Source organism: Phocoena sinus, chromosome 8 (assembly GCF_008692025.1).
Source record: "Phocoena sinus isolate mPhoSin1 chromosome 8, mPhoSin1.pri, whole genome shotgun sequence".
NCBI classification, from domain to species: Eukaryota; Metazoa; Chordata; class Mammalia; order Artiodactyla; family Phocoenidae; genus Phocoena; species Phocoena sinus.
In genome coordinates this window covers 98,664,682-98,688,171 of record NC_045770.1, presented here as the reverse complement: position 1 = coordinate 98,688,171, position 23,490 = coordinate 98,664,682, and the positions used below count along the sequence as shown (strand labels likewise).

Here is a 23,490-nt window from a genome sequence, read left to right as displayed (position 1 = left end):
ACACAGCCATAAATAAATTTTAAAAATAAATAAATAAAAATAAAATTTTCACTTGAAATTTCAGGCAAGTACTGTCAGTTATTTTTCCTCAAACTGACAAGCTCACTGTGTTCATTTTCAAGAAAATGTCTATTTTTTAAAGTAAAAATAGCTTTCCAAAAAAAAAAAGTGGTTAGTGTACCTAGTAACTCCAACAATAGCACAAGTGCTTTTCCTCAAGATTACCATCATGCTTTGGCATGCTGCAGGGTGCTTTATGAGTACCCCCTATATCATCAACACAGGTTATTAAACAGCTGTGTACTCAAGAGCAGAAACAAGAAAATTAATATTGCTACCGTTCCATCAAGTACATTCTTAAGTGAAATTGGCTCCTTTTTTTCGTCCTACCCTCCCGAAACTGGCCCTTCTTATAACTGCAAGTACATGGCAACGAAGACTGCAACCACTAGTTTGGTTTGGTGTCGTCGCCCTGGTTTACACTCAGCCTCCAGCAATAAAGCACCACCACTGCTTATGCACCATCAGCACAAACGTCAACAGATGTGGCGATCCTCAGACCACATTTTAAGAACCCTGACCGAGGCAAAACCCAAGTGTCATTAAGATTAAAAGGGTCATAAGAAGCACTAAATATATGATTTGTCTTTTGAAGAAAAACGTATCTGCTCACATGGCAGTGCTTAGAGGATACAGAATAGGAGTGGTTATCTCTGGATAACAGAAATAAGTGACTTTTTTGTTGTCATTTTTCTGGTTTGTATTTTCTAATTTTTCAACAGTAAACACATACTACTTGGTAGTATATGAAAATTTAAAAGGGAAAAGAAATCATTTTGCAATATACAGATCTTCCTCGGACTTACAACGGGGTTACATCCTGATAAACCTATCATAAGTTGGAAATATAAGTTGAAAATGCATTTTAATACACCTAACCCACCAATCATAGCTTAGCCCAGCCTACCTTAAACGTGCTCACAATACTTACATCAGCCTACAGTTGGACAAAATCATCTAACACAAAGCCTACTTTATAATAAAGTCTTGAATACCTCATAATATAATTTATCGAATACTGTACTAAAAGTGAAAAACAGAATGGTTGTAAGTGTACCGGCTGTCCACCCTCATGACTGCATGGCTAACTGGGAGCTGCAGCCAATGCTGCAGTGTGAGACGCTGTCCCACCATGTTATCGCTAGCCAGGGAAAACAGCAAAACTCAGCATTTGAAATGCAGTTTCTACTGAATGCACGTCACTTTTGCACCACCACAAAGTCAAAAAATCATAAGCCAAACCGTCGTTAAGTCAGGCACTATCTATATACATATGTCAAATCATTATGCTGTACATCTTAAATTTATACACTACTATATGCCAAGTATATCTTAAATAGAGAAAACAGAGTGGGGTTCGCTCCCTGGTCATTTTAAGTCCACTAGCAAAGATGCGGGAGTCACACGCAGGCTAACTGCCTGTCTTATTTGCTGATGCTCCCGTCTACCAGCTTCTGGGTTATAATCCTGAGGTGAAGTATTACTCTCCCTCCACCAAAAGACAAGCTCATTCAGAAATAAATATATATGCTATTTCATTAGATGGTAAGCCATCTAACAAAAGAATAGCAGAAGTGGAATAAAAGCAGAGAGGTATGTCCCCTGGTTACTGTACCTGATTTCTGGTTCCGGTCAATGAGAGGGAGAGTGCTGTCATCATATGAATGACTGCTCTGGCTTCGAGAAGCATTGTTTAGATTCACCTGGAGGCAAACAAAACACAATAATGTCACAGAGTACTGAATTCACCCTTATCTTATTCCTTAATAAGAAATAAGACTTTCAGGTCCTTATTCCCGAATGTGATTCTTACCAAAAGGTAACTCGTAAGGGTTAAATAAACACCTATATAGTGAAACAAAACTAGGATATTAGGGCTTCTCTGGTGGCACAGTGGTTAGGAATTCGCCTGCCAATGCAGGGGACACAGGTTCGAGCCCTGGTCCGGGAAGATCCCACACGCCGCGGAGCAACTAAGCCTGTGCGCCACAACTACTGAGCCTGAGCTCTACAGCCCGCGAGCCACAACTACTGAGCATGTGCCACAACTACTGAAGCCCACGCGCCTAGAGCCCGTGCTCCCAACAAGAGAAACCACCACAATGAGAAGCCTGCACACCACAACAAAGAGTAGCCCCCGCTCGCCGCAACCAGAGTAAAGCCCGCTTGCAGCAACGAAGACCCAATGCAGCCAAAAATAAAATAAATAAAATAAAATAAATTTAAAAAACAAAAAAGAAACTAGGATATTAGGCTTCTATTTGTGTTCTGAACAGATTACAAAGGTATCAAACACTCACGCTATCAAGGAGATACAGTCTCAGAAAATGACAGTTCAGAAAATGGCAAACTCCTTCAAAGGGCTAAGGCAGATTCGGAGAAAAGTCAAAAAAGGCCATCATCCTTCATTACCACTGGCATTTACACTGTGCTATGACACAGAGGAAGACCAGAGCTATTTCAGCAGCAAATGAACTATAGGCACCATTTTGGGGGAAACGTTAATAAATGATTTCTTTACACACAGAGACTTGGGGCAAAAGTAGACTCAGGGGGTGGGGCTTCCCTGGTGGCGCAGTGGTTGAGAGTCCGCCTGCCGATGCAGGGGACGCGGGTTCGTGCCCCGGTCCGGGAAGATCCCACATGCCGCGAAGCGGCTGGGCCCGTGAGCCATGGCCGCTGAGCCTGCGCATCCGGAGCCTGTGCTCCGCAACGGGAGAGGCCACAGCAGTGAGAGGCCCGCGTACCGCAAAAAAAAAAAAGTAGACTCAGGGGAAGTTCCCTGGTGGCCTAGTGGTTAGGATTCAGCGTTTTCACTGCGGAGGCCCAGGTTCAATCCCTGGTTGGGGAACCATCCCACATGCCGCCAAAATACAAAAGAAAAAAAACAAAGAAGTAGACTCAGTGTGACAGTGAAATAGAAGAACCAAAGACAAAAGCATTACCTGAGACCAAGGGGAAAAAAAGGTGAAAGTCTCAGTCCCAAGAGTTATTCTACCTGAAAGTCTGACTTCTTCCATCCTTCTTTTTCCAGTGGCTTCCGCAGTTCCTTATATCCCCAGATTGTCTGTAATACAAGCGCTGCTGCTCGAACTTCTTTTTCTGAGCGGTTCCTTTTGAGGAAAGTAACACCAGATGGAATTTGGATGTAAGACGAGGGAAGAAGCTGAAAACTTGTACTCTCTAATATAATGTAATGTAAGGATATAAATCCCCAAACGGGCAAGATCAAGTATTCGTCAAGTCCCATATTTTAACTCAAACGGTGACACAAAGAAATGTTTGATGTAAGAGTCTTATCAATTTATGGATCAACATTAAGACAGAAAAAAGAGCAATACCTCTTTATACTTTCCATGTAAATAAGGGAAAATAACCTTAAAAAGCAAAAGGGGAAAGCCCCTTCCCAGCAACCCCTCTCTCATATTCAAACTTTTCCAGTTGTAATTTTAAGTGTTAATCTCACCCTGATTTGTTGATCAAAACCAGCTTCTCAATACCCTGTGTTTCTCGAAGCTTTTTGGCAGCCTCCAAGTTCTCAGCAATAACTTCATTGATGGTATTCAAAACAGAGACCACAGTGTCCTCAGAGAAATTCTGGGAAGAGCTCTGTTGCCCTCCTGGCAGATTCTTTACCAAGTTAGGAATAGCATGTTTACCTGTAGCGGTGAGACAGGAGGAACGTGTGCGGGGAGAACAAGCTGAGTCAGGCTGTTAGGAGCCTCACACTCCACGTAATCGCATTGCTCATATCAAGCACAGATACTATCCACATGAATCAACTTCCTTCTCCTGTAGGATTATCATTTCAAAAGAGCAAAGGACCTGGAATAGCCATGGATATATTGTCCCTCCTATTCTTTTATTTATTCTCTCTTTCAGTCACATTAAAACAATCTGAATACTTTATCTCAAATATGCTACACAGTCCATTCAGATAGTCTAACGAAAATAGTACACTGAATACTATACTACTCTTATAGCTTAATAGAACAGTCATTGTGAATTTAAGAAAAACAAAAACTGGGCTCTGTCACTTATGAGCTATATTAACTCTGGACAAATTACTTAACTTCCCGGACCCTCAGTTTCCTTATTCTAACAAAAAATTTTTTAAAATGGACCCTTGTAAAGTGGTGACATTTAAATGAGAATATACAGACATGCTTAACAATCCCTAGTAACAAAGTACATGCTCAACAGACAGATATTCTATTTTTGAAGAATCAGCCCCTCTTGTCTTTCCAAGAACCATTAAACTATAACCTTCTCCAACCTCCAGATTCACAAACTACGGAGGACTAGGATTCTTCCTCAGCCCTTTCAACAAATAAATTATTTAGCACCTGTTGGATCAAAGGTGCTGTACTAGATGCTAAGGTAACGGCTCCTCACCAATTAATTCTTTGTTGCGAGCATCCACGGCCAGATTTCTCAGGGCTCCAGAGGCAGCTTTCACGACCCGCTCATGTTCGTTGGTCAGGAGGTCAGCAATGGCAGAAAGAGCCTTCTCTTGACGCAGAGCTGAGCGGATATATCGACCATACTGCAAGGAGCACGTGGAAAGAAGCAGAACAGATTATAAATGGTAGCAAACTAGTTAGCTAAGTCCTCCCATCTCCAAATCCATTTTGTAAAAGGGACTCACCGTCCAGCGCCCAGCACACAAGTTCTGGATGGCCCCTGCTGAGGCTTCTAGGATGGCAGGATTCTTGCTCTCCTTGAGGAGTGAGATGTATATCCGAACCACCTCTGGCTGAAATAAAAGTTCATAGCCTGCACAAGAAAGGACAAGAAAGCAGAGGATGCTTTTCAGCACCTACAAACCAGGCTCTGGCTGGTTGAACTCCAGTGTTAGTACTCTGGATTAATGGGTTTATGCTCCAATACCAGTAAACTCTCTAAACCCTCCCACCCACCCAACAGCAAACTCAAGAGATCTGACTACTACATCTGATGTTGTCAGATGTAGCCTTAAGAATGTAGCCTTAAGAATAAATCAACCATGGCAAGAGCAAAACAGATATCAACTCATATGCAACTCCTGTCTCTCCCTCCTCCTAGCCTCTTCTCTCCTCCCACAGTTTACTCTGACCTTGCTTGGCACTCAAGGGATTCATTTACTCATCGATAGCACTCAGAGTTAAAGATTCCTCAGCTCAGATGAATTATTTCTAACTTAACTGAGTCATTCTGCCCACCTGAACTATGATTAAGTGAAAGGGGCTCAAACTTAATAACATCTGAATTTTTATATCCACGGGGAGCTGTGAATTTTGGACTCACCATATTGATGAATATAAAGATCCAAACTGTGATAAAGAGACTTCTTATAACAAGTAAAGTTTGAGTCCCAAGAACTAGTGGCTACTTAGGGTACTTAAGTTTCTGGTCTAAACTACCATCAGGTCCTTATCCTCAAGTAATCTGAAGAGTTGCCGTAACAAGAAGTCCTTTGAAAGTTACTGTTATTAGTTTCCAAATACTTCTGTCATCACTTCAAATCCTTAGGTCAGAGAAGACAGAACAGTGAACATACTGTATAGCCTACTGTTAGGCGGCCAAACACCTATCTGTGGACTATGGTTATGAGCTCTATGGAGCCTGAGAAGAAAAAGATAACTTACCTCGAGCAGGACTAGTTCTTTTAGGGAAATCCACTGTATCATTTGTTGGATCCTCTGTGGGTTTTTTCCCTTTGGAAATTAAAAAAAGGGGGAAGGGGTAAAAAGTTTAAGAAAGGGAAGAGTCCACCCAGTATATTTTTTTATTCTTCAGTCAAAATCTTTGGATCAGAGATGCATCAAGAGGGGCAAAAAACAAGAAAACAGACAAACAAACAAAAAAACCAGGATCCCCAGCTTGTCCCTATCAGATACAAGAAGAGAAAACAGGCAGCACGTGGGTAAGACAAGGATAACCACTACTGCTGCTGCCGTCCTGAGTCCTGATAACTGGGGCTGCTGTCCAGAAATAGCATGCCATGAGCCATTAGCTCAGAAGAGCTAAACTTGTTTCAGTGGCCATCCTCAACTGAACTTTCCTACATGCATCCACAGGGAAGGGTTAGGCAAAGAAATACCAGGGAAGCTAAAACCAAAACATGCAAATTAGAAGTAGGTAAGCGCCTTAAAAGATTCCACTCACCTCTGGAGAACCACTCATCTTCCAGCGCATCACCCAAGGTGGAAAGTAGAGGAGAGAAATGAAGGAAGAAAAATGCGGCAGAGAGATGTCAACAGGATCATGGGAAAATAAGCAGGAAAGCAGAGAGGAAAAGAAAAACACAGGAAACACAAAGGAGGAATGGGGGAGAAGGCCCCAGATTAGTTGAGTTCTCGGCCTTCACTGCCCAATTACTGATGCCAATACCACCACCACCACCACCACCACCACCACCGTCACCACCATGAAGCACACGACACAGGGGAAGCAGCAGCAGAGCAAAAAGACATCCTTGACTAGCCTGATTCCTGTACTTGCTCGGCAAGTATTTTGTACCTAAAGCTAAACGTGTTCCTTCCTCTCCCCATCCTTACATTAAAGAGCAAGGAACAAGGAACCAAGACTCACCTTTGCCCTTCTTGGCCCCAAAGCAACTGGCAGCATGTGGCCCAGTACTGTTGGCAACATTGGGAGGTGCCTCTTGGTAACGTTCTGCTTGTGGGATTTCTCGGTGAACTTGATACGACAAGTTCCGAAGGAGGCAAACACAGTTCTCCACAAGCTTGGGATCACAAAATACAAGGTTCAATGAGAGAAAAGAACGACTATAGTGATTTCCTAGCAAGTACAGGCTTCCATGATTCACGTATTAAAATATTTATCCTCAAAAGCACAGCCCAATTCATCATCTCTCACAATACCTCAAGTGCCCACGCTTCTCAAAATTCTTGTAGCCTCAGGCTAACAGAAGGTTTCTGCTACCATTTGGTGTGTTAACACAAAACTCAGGCTCACTCTGACTTTTTTCCTAATCAGAAAAAAAATGTTAAGTATGGCTAAACAGCTTTAAAATATATAGGTGAATGAAATTCTAAAGAAAACAGTTTTTGTCTATGGTGAACGCCCACTTTAAGGAGTGGGGGCTGGTATAGGTATCTAATGTTATTTAGAAAGCCTGAGATGATAGGTCTGCACTATGGGTACCTCATGGTTGTCGTGAATGGAATTCTCACCCATTAACCTACCTTGCTGTCTGAATCTTTCTGTCCAATCTCAGCCTGAACAATGAAAATGAGAGCATCCACCAAACCGTCACATTCCCGAAGTTTCCGGCGAGCTTCACTCCTCTCCGAGCTGACATTCCTGAGGGAAAAAGGAGAGGCTTCAAGATGACTAAAATCTAGAAACCCTCTCTTAATATCCTTAACATCTACAAGCCCCCTTAATATCTTTTCTTTTCACTGTAACAAATAACGAGTACCTGTTATAAGGAAGGCACTGGAGTTGACAGGAAGTTGAATAAAACAGTTCCTGCTTTCAGGACATTTATAACCAGGCCAGGGAGAGGGGTGTATAAATAAAGTATACCAACAGCAATAATTTAAGACAGAATAGATACTTCTTGTGTGGAAGTACAAGTGAAGAATAGGGGCAGAGCACATAGGGGTATATTCCACAGAGAGAAAGAATATATTGTACATTTACAGGGTATTAGAAAAAGAAATCAGGAAAACTTACATGAAATAAAAGCACTTGAGTTTAGCTTCAAAAGATAAATAAGCAGAGAAAGGCACTGCAGACAGAGGAAGAGCTCTTCCTCACTCTATCCTTCTAGTAGTTTGTACTCCATTTGTTGCATTTATCGCAGCCTGACTTGAAATACAAATAATTGAAGGCAAGAACACAGGTACACACAAGCCTAGGACTAGACGATTGCCTTACGTGCAGTAGGTATTGAACAAATGTTTACCAAATTATACGAACAAAGTCAAAGAGGCACAGAAGTGAGGAAGATATGCGGTTTACTTGCCGTTCCCCACATAAGGCATATATGATATGCAAGGGAGTAGTGACAAAGGTAGAAAAACAGGCTGAAGTCACAGTATGCGATACAAATAGGACCCGAGGCTGAGTGACAGGCTAAGGAATTTCAACTTTTTTTAAAAGCAATTTAAGTTAGTCTTCAAAAATTCTATCTTCATACTCTCAGAGCCCTTACGTTACCTAAGGCAGCCAGCTGTGTTGGTGAGCACAGACTCCCACTCAATATGGCGCGGCTTACAATCTTCATTAGGTTCCCGCTCCCAACCAGAATGCGGAATGATCACTTCATCTGTCAAGGCATGCAGTGCATGGTCCACAATCTCCATTTTGATTGAGTCATGGGATGAGAGATTCCACAGGGTTCCTGGCAGAGACAACGCATCAGATAGCTCTCCAGCACCCGAGACGGTATGTTTGAAGAATACCAAAGAGAATCCCCTATTCCAACATTTCTCAGTCTTCTCTAATGACCAAATACCTTGTAATGATATTCAAGCTTTAGTCTGTGACCCACAATAATATATTGTACATTATGGCTCAATACAAACATACATACCATGAAGTAAGGTTTCATAAAACAATACTTATTATAAGCCATACCCTCTAGGCTATCTACACCCACTTCTCAATCCCAGTACCACTGACATTTTGGGCCAGATAATTCTTTGTTGTGGGGAGCTGTCCTGCCCAACATTAAATGTTTAGTGGATGTCCAGCGTTTACTCATTTGATGTTAATAGCACTCCCTCCCAACCTCCCCAAGTTATGACAACCAGAAATACCGCCAGACATTGCAAATTTCCTCTGGGGGGGCAAGATCAGCCCCAATTGAGAACTAATGATCTATGCTATTTCTTTTTCTTTCTTTCTTGCTTTCTCTTGGAACACTGATTGTGATCCACAAAGTTGTGCTCAATACACACTAATGGAGTATGACCCACAATCTGAAAAACCACTCTTCTAAAGCAAGGACCACAAGCACAAATGCCTATACATGCCAGGCAGGTGAGTCAGGACAAGCAGGTATTGTAAAGAAATCACAAGAATATGGGTTAAGTGCCAACTGACACTCAGCTTCGATTCTGGGGAGACAAATTCCTAGGTGGTGGCAGTTGGTCAGAGATAACATGTTGGAAATCATTGCGAACTGGAGAGCACATGCCCCAATCAGCTCAGACCAACTACTGCCAGGTAGCAAAATAGATCCATTGCTACCAGTTCCCGCACGTTTAAAATAGAAGGCAAGAATCTGGAATTTTAAGTGAAATCTTCTGCGTTTAAAACATTAGCAAACAATGCTTTAAAATTTGGAAAACCATGCATGATCCAAATCTGTGAGATGGATTTGACCCAAAGGCCACAACATTTAATCAAAAGTCAAAGGACTAGAAATCCTTCTAGCTCTCAGTCTCTCTAAGGGATAACAGTGACCCTAACCTAGCAGTTCCCCTCGGGCCTAGAACTCACCAGTAATAACTTCAGTGAGGTCCACATCACGAGCCTTTCGGAGTAATCGCACAAGAGCAGGAATACCGTCACAGTTTTTTATAGCAATCTTGTTATCCTGGTCACGCCCAAAAGAGATATTCTTGAGAGCTCCACAGGCTCCAAGGTGCACTTCTTTTTTGGGGTGGTCTAACAATCCCACCAGTACTGGGATACCCTTGAGCTTCCGAACGTCAGTCTTCACCTTGTCATTGCGGTAGCACAAGTGTTGCAGGTATGCAGCTGCATTGGACTTGACGGCATCCAAACGGAATCCTAGCATGGCTATCACCTCTGGCAGCTCTGGCTGTCTCCAGTTTGGGGGTGGAGGCCCTCCCTTGCGCAGGCTATCCAAGCTTGCTAAACTTCCCCGTTCATGCTGGGCCAAAGGAGCCCAGTAGTACTGGTCTGATGGCACCTCCTCACCAATCATGTCTTCATAGCTCCTGCAGTGTTGGAAGAACCAGAAAGAAAAAAGGAATACGTTAAGTTGTTAAGCCTGGTTTCTTGGAGGGCTCCCATTACCCCTCATCTTCAAGGAATGAGTAACCCCAGCTCTAGTACACTAGATCTTATCTCTCCTTTGCATAAAAAAACATACCGATCAATTTTTCTTAATGAGATAAGGCAATAATCTTAAACGCATCTGCAATTAGATTAAAACTGCCATTTTTTTCTGTGAAGTTTACTAGCTTGGAGGAGCAACAAGCATTCGGATAGTTAATCACAAAAAAGAACCAAATCCTGACTGCTTAGTGTTTGAACGATATCTGACACCTACTAAACTTCTCCAGATAGAGATTGAAATAAACCTTCAGACAGCAGAGTTAATGAAACCAACTGACTTGGTACCACAGAAATTAGCGAACAATGTCTGAGAACAGCTCTCATAAGGCCTTAGACTAAAGGGAAAATAAGGCATTTACTTACACACAGGAAAGAGCTGGTGGAATAAGACCCTTAAACACATTTCACATTTAAGTCTCTCCTTACCCTACTTTGGAAATTATTAAAAAAGAGATGATAGAGTAAAAGCAGTAAAGGATGTCTTAATACCTCATGTGAGGACTTGGCTTTGGTATCGATGAGGTATAAGCTTGAACATTAGTTTGCACTAGTTCATCCCAAGGTCATCTCTGCTACTCAACAAATGTGTTTGAGACATAATTTCTAGTCTCCAATTTCTAAAGACAATACTTCCAACTCTGTCAAAATAGACACTACTGACCACCATCACATTTGGGATACCCAGTCACTATGAAAAGCAACAGACAGAGCAACTGAAGGTAAAGAAAAACATCTAACCAGAGATATTGCTTCCTATTTCAGTACTACCAACGACCACTAGAGGGTGAGTCTGTCACACTATTATTTATTCATAACCACCAGGAAGGAAGAGACCCATTATCAGTGAGCTCATCTCACTCTGTGGCTCCCACAGGAGAGAGGAGAATCCATTGTGTGGAACTCTCCAAATAAGCCCGTCGTTTGTTCCGCAAAACCACTCCCACTGTCACCAAACCCTCAAAGTTTTAGCCTGATCAGAGGGCCTGCCTCACAGCTGTCAACATCAACCACTCAAAAGTGATTTAAATGGACAAAGCAGTTAGTAAAAAAATCACTATTTTGCAATATCAGTGAAACAAAATAAGCAGGTTATATAGCTGAGTTTTAAAAGTAGGCAACTAAACAGCATATTAAGATTCCATTTCAGTAGGGAAAAAATAAAGTCAGAGTGTGTTTACATGTATAAGAAAAAGAACTCAAAGGAAAAGCATCAAAATGTTAACAGGAGTTCTTTATCAATGGACGGTGTGCCTATCTAGTTTTGTAGTGATGATGTTTTTACTTTTATTATTATTTTAATATAAGCAATTACAAAACAATTACCATAACGAAGATTTTGGCCACTCAAGTTATTTTTACAAGTGGATCATGACATTCTTTCCTTTGTCTTACAAATAACAAAGCTGTGTCCAGAAAGATTAAATGACTTGCTTAAGGCTACACAGCTAGTGGCAAAGGCACAACTAGAACCAGGGTCTTCTGGTTCAGTGCTTTTTCTACAAATTATTCTGCCTTACTGTTTTCGTTTGACCTTGTATTACTCTAGCCCCAGAACAGGAAGCAGCAAATGTTCTTGCTAGTCAAGCAGGTTTCCGAGTCCAGTATCACCCTGGAATAAACCCAAGAACCAAGCCCAAGCCCTCTTTCTTTGTCAGTTGCCACAGCAAGGGACAACAGAGAATGACCTGGCCACCAGCACCCACCTAGATCCAATCCCTCTACTAATGAGGGAGTCAGAAAAAGCAGACTTGTCAACAAAGAGAAGAAGCCAACACCCTAGGCAGACTCCTTTGGTGATAGCTGTTATCTACCACTGCTCCAAGTTGCACCAACTAAGGCCTGATGTGCCCCCTCACCCCCACCCCAGGAATAAAAGGTGAGTCACATGGGAGTTGGATTTGCTGTCCAAAAGACACCTGAAAGGTGCGTGACTCAGGCTTAGGTAATGAGGCCTCTACTCCTGGGCCCAGCCCAGTCTGCTGTTCACCAAAGCTACGTAATATAAGTAAAATGAGCACCAAGGCATTTGTTTTAGAAAGTCATGACCTCATACAGAAATTCAGCAACAGCTGTTAGGATATCCTTACCATTAAGACATCCATAAATCTTCTCCCTTCATTCTTATCGTTTCTCTTTGCCCGGAAAACAGTCTCTATATAAAATATAGAGACTCTATATAAAATAACAGTCTTTATTCTAAAGCAGGATTGGCAGCCCATGGGCCAAACCTGTTTTCTGTACAGTCCCAAAACTAAACTAAGAATGGTTTTTATATTTTTAAAAGGTTGTAAAGAGAAGAACAACGGCATACAACAAAAACGATATACTGTTTGCAAAGTCTAAATGAGTTCTATTTGGTCCTTTACAGAAAAGGTTTGCCAACTCGCATTCTAAAGCATTTTTTCAAGGCAAACCATCTACCAGTCCAAACGTCAATTACTACCTTTTTCACATCACCAAAGAATCCCCAGGGATAAACAGTAAAGTCGGAATTAGTGACCTTTCAGAGTGTCAACAATGTACCACTCTCTAAGGAAGCCACCCCCATTTCACTTTACAATCAAATGTAAGAACCTAAGCACAAAGCGTCAGGGTTTTTGTGAGATCAAGGTTTGTTTTCACTTGAGATTAAAACCATCACAGCGAAGGTTCTTATATATACCCTTAACTATCTATTCTGGCCTAAAACCCTCAACCTTGTTCTTAACACCAAACCAGAAGCTGAAGAAATTCACAAGAGCAAATATTCCATAGCCTCAGACACCAGGTTCCAAAAGGGGGTCAAATCTTAGGCAGAAAATATAGAAACTCTTGGCACAGAAACAAAGGCCACTCTTCAGAACACAGACCAATAACCATCACAAGTTGTTTTCTATAATTAGAATATATGATTTCTACAATGAAAAAGAGACAAAAAAGCATGTCAATACTTAGTAAAATCAGAAAAGGGAAGAAAAGGGTGGTCTTCCACAAAAACAGGCAGAGGAGGGGGCCACAACTACCTCTGATCCCAAAAAGCACTTAGACGGAGAAGGAAGAGCAACCCCTTTTTGCTGTCTTTGAAAGTCCCTTTTCTTCCCTTTTTCTTGCCTACCTGAGGCGTCGCCGAGGGTCAGAGGGTGTCCCAGTCCGACGGCCAGTGCCATAATCAGACATCATGCCGTAATCCACGTCATCGTAGCCCATGCTACGCTGGTCATCCTCGAGCCCATAAGGCTCTGGATGAAAACGATGCAGATCCACACTGCTCCCACCTACCCGAACCTGTGGCTGAGGCCCATAGACATCCTGTCTACTGGGTGCCCGGTAACCTTCCATGCTGGGCCTATACCGCTCCTCAATGCGGGTCACCCGGGACAGACTGCCATAGTTGTCACTGCTACTTGGATAACCATCTTCATAGTGGCGGCTATATCCATCAGGAGGGTAGTGGAAGTTCCTGGGAAGGGTAGCAGTGCCTGCTTGCCCCACATAGGGGCCAGGGCCCCCACTGCCATTCTTGCGGAAGTCGCGACCCAGAGTCTGGATATAGTTGTTTGAAACGGATGAGGCATCTACAGGCAGCCCGTCTGGTCCCACAGGGACTGGCTGGACTGTCCGTGTGGTCACAGTCTTCACTACTTTCTTGACCTTCAAGTAAAGAAAGAGAAAAGAAAAATCAATGAAGTGAACAAATTAAGCTTAAATTCTAGACCACTCTAAGACAAGAAACGAACCTCTACCCCCAGCTCGCTTTACCTAGAAATGCCATGCAATCTACCACCTACCCTCCTCTCCATCTTATAGGAATTCTCCAGGCAGGAAACTTGCACAGGCAGCTAACTATGCCTCTAAGGGAAGCTACTGCAGACTCTTCCTCATTCCATTAGATTTTCCCATATCTCTTCTATCTTCTCTGTCTACCCAGAGGTCACTTTCTTTATGCCTTTACCACAGATCAGTGGCTCCTCATCCACCCTAATTAAGTGCTTAGCCCCTCCCCTTAATAAAGACCATAGGAAGAACTTCTCCATCATCCCAGACCTTATACAAGTCTTAGCTTACTGTGGTCTCTGTGCGCCGAGTGGTTCCATCATCCGAGGTCTCCACAGAGACAACAGACATGGCTCCCTCAGGGTCCTCCTCCGTGTAGGTCTCCACAATCTGCCCTGGCTCCTGCATCCTGGGGATGGTGCTATACAAAAGGTGACTGTGATCCTACATGGAAAAGAGAAAAAAGAAAGAGCTATTATTAAGCCATATATACTAACAATCCATCCCAACGAGAGGCACTGCCTCCCTAAAGACACTGCACCTTCTATGGGCCCCAGGATTTTTAAAGGGGTGCCTGTTCCCACTTTCGAATTTGTACAAAAGGGCAGAAGACATAATTTCCCAGTTCTAGTCATTTAACAAACAGGAACTGAGTTAACTACAGCTACATCAACACCCAAGTGACAGAGACAGCAGATACAACTTCCCAGTCCTAGTCATCTAAGTGAGTATGAACTGTGTGAAGCTGCAGCTACATCTACATCTACATCTGAGGGATCCTTCAAAAAAAAAAGTTCACCCAATAAGAACTTTTAAGATGAACCAGAAAACCCCAATAAGAGCTATCTTCTGAATAGCTCTATGCTATTCTTCAGACATGCCTAAGGCTCAAGGTCAGCCAGATTCTAGGCATGGTTTTTTGCAAAGTAGAACCACACCCATTCTAGAAAAGGGATGCAGTAATTGAGAGATCAAATACTGGATCAATGGTCATTACAATTAATTCCAAAATAAAACTACATTTATACTTTGAAACTCCATTTTTTAATTTTCCTAAATGAAAGAAACTAATTAATGGGAGCTTACAATGTGCCAGGCACTTCAGAAGACACCAATATGCTCTTAAGCTGAGGAAGTAAGAAAGATATGAATAAGCAACCCAGACCTTGAGCCAAAAGAATTACCTGGGGTCCGTTGAGTTTTAGATCTGAAAATTTCTGTCGCTCAAGGTCAACATCGCCCACAAACCGGCCGTTCTGAAACATAGCCCACAAGAAGACAATTCATTTTGTGGCCTTCATTTGCTCTATCAAACACAAATGATCTTTGTTCCAAACAGGAAAAGGCCTTTCAAGAAGACATTTGTGGCCTGGAGTCCTTCTGTCAGTACAGATAAAAGAAGCACATCACTCCTTAGACTTAACACCTCAAAACTGGAACCGGGCCTAGAACTCTGGCAGACTGGGTCTCTGGAACACAGGAACGTAAGCTCTATGAGGGCAGACGTTTATTGTGTTTTGTTTTTGGTCAGTTTTGTTCACTGTCTCCCTAGTGCCTTGATCAGTGCCTGGCACATAATAGGTACTCAAAAACTATTTTCTGAATAAACAGCAGAGACTCAGATAAGCTCCCCACGAAATCTTTTTGGAAAGCCATAAGAACATAAGGAAACTTGGAAAGCCTAGGTTGGGGGGTTTCCAAAGCCTTCTTTATTGTTTCACGCATCTTCATGCTCTACAACCACTGGAAACTCCCATACCAGGCAGCTTTTTAGAGAAAGAGGCAAGAAGTATGAGTTTCTCTTTCCAAGTAGAAAGAAAACAAGTATCTCAACTTCCCTCAAGCAGATGTCTCAGTATCTTCATCACCAATTATTAGAGCCACAGAACACGTTCAAAAATGTCATTCTTAAGTTGCTCTGTCTTAAACAGCAGGAAATAATCTAATAACATTATACTACGTAAAAATACATTTGACTACTCCCCTTCAAAAAGAATACAGTGAGATTCAGCCACCTTGGGAGACTCTTCCCCCACCCTACTCCCATTACATAGGGAGTGTAATGCTGGAGGGAAAGGAAGTTAAACATTACTTTCAGGAAGAAGGAAGGGTGTGGTTTCATTGCTGAGCAGAAGTTAAAAATAAAAGAGAAAGAGAGAGAGAGAGAGAGAGAGAGAGAGAGAATCCACGTACTAAATCCTGGAATTCCCCACCACCTCCAAGGCTGAGCAATCCCGCTCTCCTTTTCAATACATACCCCTCCCTCAACCCTAACCCTCTATTCTTGTTCCTATAAAAATCCTAGGAACACTGCAAACACACTGCTTCCAAATTCCTGGTCATCCCCAATTGGAATTATATCCTCACTCAACACGCTCCTTAGCATGAGGGACCTTCTCCATCTTAAAAAATAAATAAGTAATCAATGAAAGGACTTATTGGAGCATGAACACTGTTCTTCGTTCCCATCAGAGATCTCTTAAAATGAAGTCTATCAGGCAATGCCTACTACACACACACACACACACACACACACACACACACACACACACCTCAGACAGATTACATCACAGCGAAGTCAGACTACAGAAACCATAGGAAACACAAGATACTTCTCATTTCTAACACCAACTCTCCCAAGCCACAGCAGAGTCAGCCAACCCAGAGACCACTGGCTCCTGTGGTTATCTGGGTTAAACAGCAGCATGGGGCTCCCTCTCCAACTCTAACCAAGAGAACTAACAATAACCCCTTCCTCCAAGAAACGATTGCACAGCCAACAAGAAGAGCGTGGAGCAGGAATGCACAATTTATGCACACTGACTGCCACACCTTCTGAGCAAACTGTTCTCTGAGGGAGGATACAAGATGCCCAACTTCCCCAACCACTAAGCAGGCATTTAATTTCCTGAATTTCTGATATGGGGGTGGTGGGGGGGGGGGAACACACAAGAAAAAAAACAAGTAACCTGAGTACAGCTTCAAATTATATGATCTGCCATTACTAGAACTGCATCCCAACCCAGAAACCCCACTCCAGCAGACAAGAAGTCAGATGGATGCTTCTAGAGATAAGTCCACCCAACTCAGCACAGCAGCAATATTCCCTATCTCTTAATCAGTATTCATCACGCCTGTAAAGGTTATCATGAGGCATGGGCACTGGACAGCCCATAACCACGAGGAGAGTAGTTTCCCAAGAAGGATCATAGTCTCTCTATGACCATGCCAAAGTCCTACCTGCAGGTCTGATGGAGAGAGGGGTTACCTGATGCCGGCGGGTGAGGGTGCCGTTGGCCATGAGCGGGTTGGCATCTTGTGGCGAGACCCGGACGCGTTCCAGTTGCGCCGAGACGTGGCGCCGTTCCTCCTCCAGCGCCCGGGTCAGCTTCTCAAACTGGGCCTCTTGTTCCTTCACAGAGGCCAAGATGCTGGCGGTCGACTCCACCTCTGAGTCGTCCATGAAGGTAAGGGGCAGAGCCGCCGCAGGGCAGGGTAAAAAGGGAAGGTGGATCACAGGGGGAGGAGGAAGGAGGGAGAAGGCCCCCCTCACTTCACACTACCGGGAAAAGGTAAGAGAGAGGAGAGAAAGAAAAGGTCACAGGTCAGAGAAGACAGATGAATTATTAATCCCAGAGCCAAAGATGCCCTCTCGTGGTTTTACTGCAGCACAGAAAGAGAGCCACCACCAAGCCTGGACCCACCACCAGTGTCTGTTCAAGCAGGATCCTTTGGCCATTACCCTCTTTAACACCCCACAAGAAATACCTATTGAAAGGAAAAGTGCAACTAGACCCAAGGGAGAATGTGCCTAAGGGCTGTAGTCATGACATGAGTTTAAAATTAGGTTATTCTCCCCTGGAAGAATTTGCTGGCATCAACTCAGTGAAAGATGTAACTCCACAGTATAGACAAGCACACACTCTCCTGCTGGGGCAGGCCACCTCTGAGATACGGGGGCAGCACAGATCTTACTTAACCTCTCCCAAATCTGAACACTGAAACTGCTGGAGTGGTGGCAAAATATACTAAATGAGTATGCTAAATTAAAACGCCGGTAAGAAATGGATGCAGTAAAACAAATTCCCACCATCAAAGGCAGGAAATAAAACTAAGGCCCTCAAATTGGATACATTTATAAAGGGATTTTCTACTTTTAAAAACTATACTACAGGCCTTCCCTGGTGGCGCAGTGGTTGAGAGTCCGCCTGCCGATGCAGGGGACACGGGTTCGTGCCCCGGTCCGGGAGGATCCCACATGCCGCGGAGCGGCTGGGCCCGTGAGCCATGGCCGCTGAGCCTGCGTGTCCGGAGCCTGTGCTCCGCAATGGGAGAGGCCACAACAGTGAGAGGCCCGCGTACCGCAAAAAAAAAAAAAAAAAACGCTATACTACAATATTGAGGGCAGAATGTGCGCCTTGGCTAACAGAGGCAAGAAAGCAACAGAATAAAAAAGTCTATGTGTAAAAAGGCAACATTTTCAGTGACCTTCACATCTCTTTGTGGAGTAGGAAAAGGAGCATTATATTAAATTATAAAGTTACCCCTTGAAGTAGTTCGTATTCTAACCTTCAATTAATAGCTGGAACCTCCTACATCTCTGTTACCCTGCAGAAAGCTCTAAACAGGCTACATTTTTACCTCTTTACATATTCCAACTAAGGGTAAATATCCAAGTATCTAGAGGGTTTATGTGTACCACTTCCACAATAAATGATATTCAAAAGCGAAGAGTTCCCCATACCCTATTACATAATCTGCAAGCTGGCTAGTAAGTGGAGGGGCATTGTAGTCATACTGTTGGATTTAGTAGGGTTTCTCTCTTATAAGTTGGCTATAAGAGACTTTCTGGTCAGTCCAAGATATACCACGTTGAAAGGCAGGTTTTAGAATAAACCCTCTCCCCTATTCCCCACCCTCTCCTCAACCCCTCCAGAAAAAAGGCACTTAAAATTTTTTTTTATTCTTAATAAACATATTTACATACACACCTGTTAAGAGAAGGTCGTAACTGATTGGTTTAACAGAGAACAGCCCAGTCTAGATTCAAAATATCATGGGAGAAGCATCCCAGCCACCACAGCAAGGAGGAAGCAGGAAGAAGAGAGCTGTAGAAATATTTGGAGGAAAAATAGGAATGAGAGGAAAATAAAATATACCTAATACATTAAAAAAAAAAGAGCAGCAAGGGCAGGTGTTGGGGAAAAAACAATCTGGGAATGGAAGGGAGTAATTTAAAATACGACTTGGAATTGCTTAATGTGACAAATGCCCTTTGGACTTTGCTCTGTTTTCAAATACCTGGACCTTGGTCGTAGTTTTCATTAAAACCTGGATTCTACTGTCATGTCAGAGTTCCTCTACATGTGTTTCTGTAGAGAACCAGGAGCAGGTCATAATATGGATATATATTCACTTACCCCCTGTTCCCAGCAACCAAATTGGGAAGGAAAAAAAAAATTGCTGTTGGAATGCCCTTCCCCCTCCTTCCCACCCCTAAGGCAGAAACCTCAGAGCCCAGTCCCAGCATGCCCACAAAGATACTGAGAAACCAATGCAATAGTCGTCGTGGGGAAGACATGTGGGGACTAGCCTAGGCTAAGTCTGTAGCTTCAGTTCCCTTTCCCACGCTCCCCAGAGCCCTACACCAAGCACAATCGCTTGGGCCTGTTTGCTTTAGAGTATATGTAGTATTCAGCAAGCAAGAGTACCCAGAGGAACCGATAAATAGGTGCCCAATAAACTCCTTAATTAATTCTCCATCACCAAGACTCCTTCCAGTGGATCCAAATCCAAGAATGTGGCAGTCTTTTTTCCAAAGTCCTCCTACCCAGGCTCTGGGCTCCCGCAGTCACTTATCAACTCCTGTTCTTCCTTTAGGTCCAAAGCCCATTGTCACTTTCTCAATTCCCACCCTGCACTCCAACAGGCCACTCAAAGGTCTTTAATAAGTAGCCTTATTTTTTTTTGAATGTTGCTCCCTTTTCATCTCTGTTACTTCATTTGCACTTGCCCTCATCTGCTATGTACAATGACCTATGAACCTTCCACACCAAGAGGACCCGGAGCTGGGGAGATTCTTCCAGTTCTGGGTTTCAACAGGGTCTGTCTGAACTGTAGTTAGCACTCTGGCAGTCTCTGCCCTGTAATCTTCTTTGCTAATAAAAGACCAAACTACCACTACTATCAGGCATACAGTGCCAACGCTCCCTGTTGCACAGAGAAACTGTCACCCTTCCATAAAATTGCCACTTTCTGCCCCCACAACTTTAGCTAATACAATACAGGGAGTTAGGAAGGGTAGCAGGGCCTCTACCCAGGGCTCTAGGTCGGGAAGCAATATCTGGAAAACATCAGCTTCTCCCATCTTCGTGGCTTTAAAAGCTGACCACCTGGCTCTAATTTGGAGAAGAAGGCAGGAAAGTTAAGAAAAAGAAGATCAGATTCCTAGGCCTAACAGCATGGGGGAAATTTTCTGCCTGAAAGAGGGCAGAAGCAGAGCTTTGTAGGACAGAACTGGACTCAGAAGACAGGTCCCAGTCTTGGCTCTGCCACTAGCCAACAATGGCAGTAAGTCACTGCCGCGTTCTCATCTGTAAGATGCCAATACCACCAGCCCCGTCTAACTCAGAGTTGCTGTGAGGATCGGCTGAGAATTTAATGCTATACAAATGTGAGGTATTAAGTTGTTTCAAGAGTTAGTTTCTATCTTCCAATTACATTACTTAATAGTAATGCCTCAGCCCAAAACTATTTTGTGAACTAGTAGACGAAATTAACTGGATCAAGTGCATAACTGGGTTCTAAGGAGAGGATGAGGCTGGTTTCCCTACTCCAACACTATTTACTAGGAGGTCCCACCTAGACCAGTGTTTCTGGGACATAGGGTGCTTCTCCTAAGTGCCTGGCAGTTATCACAGAATTACACATCTGCTATAATGAGCTCTCGATTCCCTGTATGAGGCCTTAGCAGTTCATTACTAAGGAGAAAGGGAAGGTGAAAAGAACTAGCAATTACTGAATGTTTTACGTTTATTATCCTGGCAATCCTTACAGCAACTCTAAGGAAGTTTTACTGCAAATGAGAAAACAGGCTATAGGTGTAGAAATTACCCAAGGTCTCAGTTAATAGCAAATTTTGAACTTAAGTCCAATATAAAATGGACAGTCCAGCACCTCTCTCTTACAACTCTTAAGAGCTTTCTACCCAAACATCACAGGAAAAAGGGAAAAGAAAAAAATTTCCATTTATCTTTAGGTTAAAGGGTTATCCATAATGTCTACAAATAAGAAGTAAGTGGGAGAAAAGAAGTAAATGGGAGGAAAGAGAAAGCATGTGTGAGGGAAGAGAATGAAGCAGTTAGATAAGATATATAGTACACCACCTCACAGCTCAGAGACTTGAGAGTCTTCTCCATGCCAAACATACACATCATAAGAAAATTATACTATAGACCAGAATCTGCAAACCATTAACTGATTTTGGCAGTTAGAATCAGGAAAGCCTTAAGACTACAGGCCAACATCTTTACAGGCTGGCCACTTATTATTTTCAATGGATTACACTTGTTCTCACTTAAAAAAGTTCATCGGGAATTTCCTGGTGGTCCAGTGGTTAGGACTTGGGGCTTTCACTGTCTTGATCCCGGGTTCAATCCCTGGTCAGGGAACCAAGATTCTGCAAGCCAAGCTGCACAGCCAAAAAATAAAAAAAGATCATCAAGGAATTGCCAAGGTGAGGGAGAGGAGCAAAGTGAACAAGTGAACCTTGCAATTCCCCTAACACTAGATTTTCTCAGAGTAACTGGTTTTACTCTTTTTTTTAAAAAAAAAATTTATTTTATTTATTTTTTTATTTTTGGCTGCATTTGGGTCTTCGCTGCTATGTGCAGGCTTTCTCTAGTTGCGGTGAGCAGGGGCTACTCTTCGCTGCGGTGCGTGGGCTTCTCGTTGTGGTGGCTTCTCCTGTTGCAGAGCATGGGCTCCAGTAGTTGCGGCATACAGGCTTCAGTAGTTGCGGTGTGTGGGCTTCAGTAGTTGTGGCACGAGGGCTCGGTAGCTGTGGCTCACGGGCTCTAGAGCGCAGGCTCAGTAGTTGTGGCAGATGGGCTTAGTTGCTCCACGGCATGTGGGATCTTCCCGGACCAGGGATCGAACCTGGGTCCCCTGCATTGGCAGGAGGATTCTTAACCACTGCACCACCAGGGAAGCCCTGGTTTTACTCTTATCAAGCCATAGGTCCTATAGACCTACGAGTCTACGACAAGGCTCCCACATTCAAGCAATGACAACAGTAAACATTCAATCTCTTCTGTAAGAATTCTGAACCAGAAGAAGTTGAATTAAATCAAATACCCAGAAAGACCAAACAGTTTGACAATGCCAACCAGGTAAAAGAGGAAAAGAAGAAAGTCACTTGCCAATAGCACAATCCCCACAATGACTTGTTCTACTGTAAACTAGCCATAGAAATATAATTTGAAATTATGATTTTTAGAGGTTAAGAACATAAACTTTGGAATCACACTGACTGCGTTCAAATCCCAGCTCCATTGCTTCTTAGCTATATGACTTTGGGCAAATCTCTCTAATCCTCAGGTTTCTTTTCTGTAAAATGGGAAAAATAAAATACACAGGGTGGTTGTGATGATTAAACGAGACAATCCATGGAAAGTACTTAGAAAATGTCTTGACGCACAGAAAGCTACTGCTACCAATACAATACTATTACAAACAGTTAACACAAGAGACTAGAGTTTTGGTCGTGTTGTTAGGGCTTTTGAATAAACCACACGTCTCCACGTGTTCCCCTCTCCCACTTACTGTAGCTCTGTAAACTACAGGAATCCTTCACACTCTTAAAGGGAAAAAAAAAAAAAAATTAAGCTCCAGGCCAGGGGTCAAAAGACCCAGAGTTCAAGTCCTGGCTCTGCCAAAAACAAATTGTGAGACCTTGGAGAAGTTATAAATAACCCCTGTAAGTTTTACTTTTTATTACTTTTCAGAGTTTAGCTTTAATGGGCTAATATATGTAAAACTATAGGCTGGGTAACTCTGAACGTGCCTGCCACCTCCATGCACTTCAGGTAAGTATATCCAAAGAGATGAGCAGGATCAGGCATAGAGGCCTCTGCGGAAAGCAGAAAAGTTACATGTCTTCAGATGGAGAACTCTAAACCCCGAAAAATAGTCTTTGGGTTCTTAGGAAAGAAGTGTTATCTTCTGTAGAGCCAGGTCCAAATGCAGCCCTCTTCGCTTCTTCCTATTTCTTCATTATGAAATCAAAACCAATGTCAGAAAGTTATCCCTTCCCTCTAAATGCAATAAGCAAAATTCCTCTTCTACATCACCCTAGGGATTTCAAACTGCTTTTTAAAAAAGCACACTGAGCCTTCTATTAAAGAATACCAATCAATAAAATATAGCACCTGTAACACTACAGAACTGTATTACATAACATTCAAACCAAAAAAGGTAGGTCGTCCAAACACCGAAAAGGCATTTATTTGCCTTAACTGGCATTTGCCGCAAGTTCAAAGCAATTAATGCTGTTCAACCACAAACGGAGAAAATTGGCACCTTATTTTTAAATCCAAAGGAATGTGTTTTGTCAATAGTTTTTCTATGGCTTCTTAT

At 42.9% G+C, this 23,490-nt stretch overlaps 1 protein-coding gene across 17 annotated transcripts in view; it reads right to left on the bottom strand.

Moving 5' to 3' along the window:
- Positions 1-23,490, bottom strand: part of CTNND1 (catenin delta 1) — a 48,181-nt gene that overhangs the window by 6,187 nt on the left and 18,504 nt on the right. For 4 of the 17 annotated variants that reach the window (XM_032641803.1, XM_032641802.1, XM_032641796.1 and 1 more), the window contains 15 exons: positions 18,846-18,962; positions 17,123-17,413; positions 15,039-15,110; positions 14,146-14,298; positions 13,196-13,731; positions 9,517-9,980; positions 8,230-8,413; positions 7,251-7,368; positions 6,634-6,787; positions 5,688-5,756; positions 4,709-4,836; positions 4,456-4,606; positions 3,527-3,719; positions 3,059-3,173; positions 1,676-1,763 (listed from right to left, as the gene is read on the bottom strand). In XM_032641803.1, coding sequence (XP_032497694.1) covers positions 1,676-1,763; positions 3,059-3,173; positions 3,527-3,719; positions 4,456-4,606; positions 4,709-4,836; positions 5,688-5,756; positions 6,634-6,787; positions 7,251-7,368; positions 8,230-8,413; positions 9,517-9,980; positions 13,196-13,731; positions 14,146-14,298; positions 15,039-15,110; positions 17,123-17,317 — 2,620 coding nt within the window. In that variant the 5' untranslated portion in view covers positions 17,318-17,413; positions 18,846-18,962. Of the gene's footprint in view, positions 1-1,675; positions 1,764-3,058; positions 3,174-3,526; positions 3,720-4,455; positions 4,607-4,708; positions 4,837-5,687; positions 5,757-6,207; positions 6,226-6,633; positions 6,788-7,250; positions 7,369-8,229; positions 8,414-9,516; positions 9,981-13,195; positions 13,732-14,145; positions 14,299-15,038; positions 15,111-17,122; positions 17,414-18,845; positions 18,963-23,490 lie in introns of all 17 variants that reach the window. The other 13 variants (XM_032641795.1, XM_032641798.1, XM_032641801.1 and 10 more) reach the window with 8 other exon arrangements.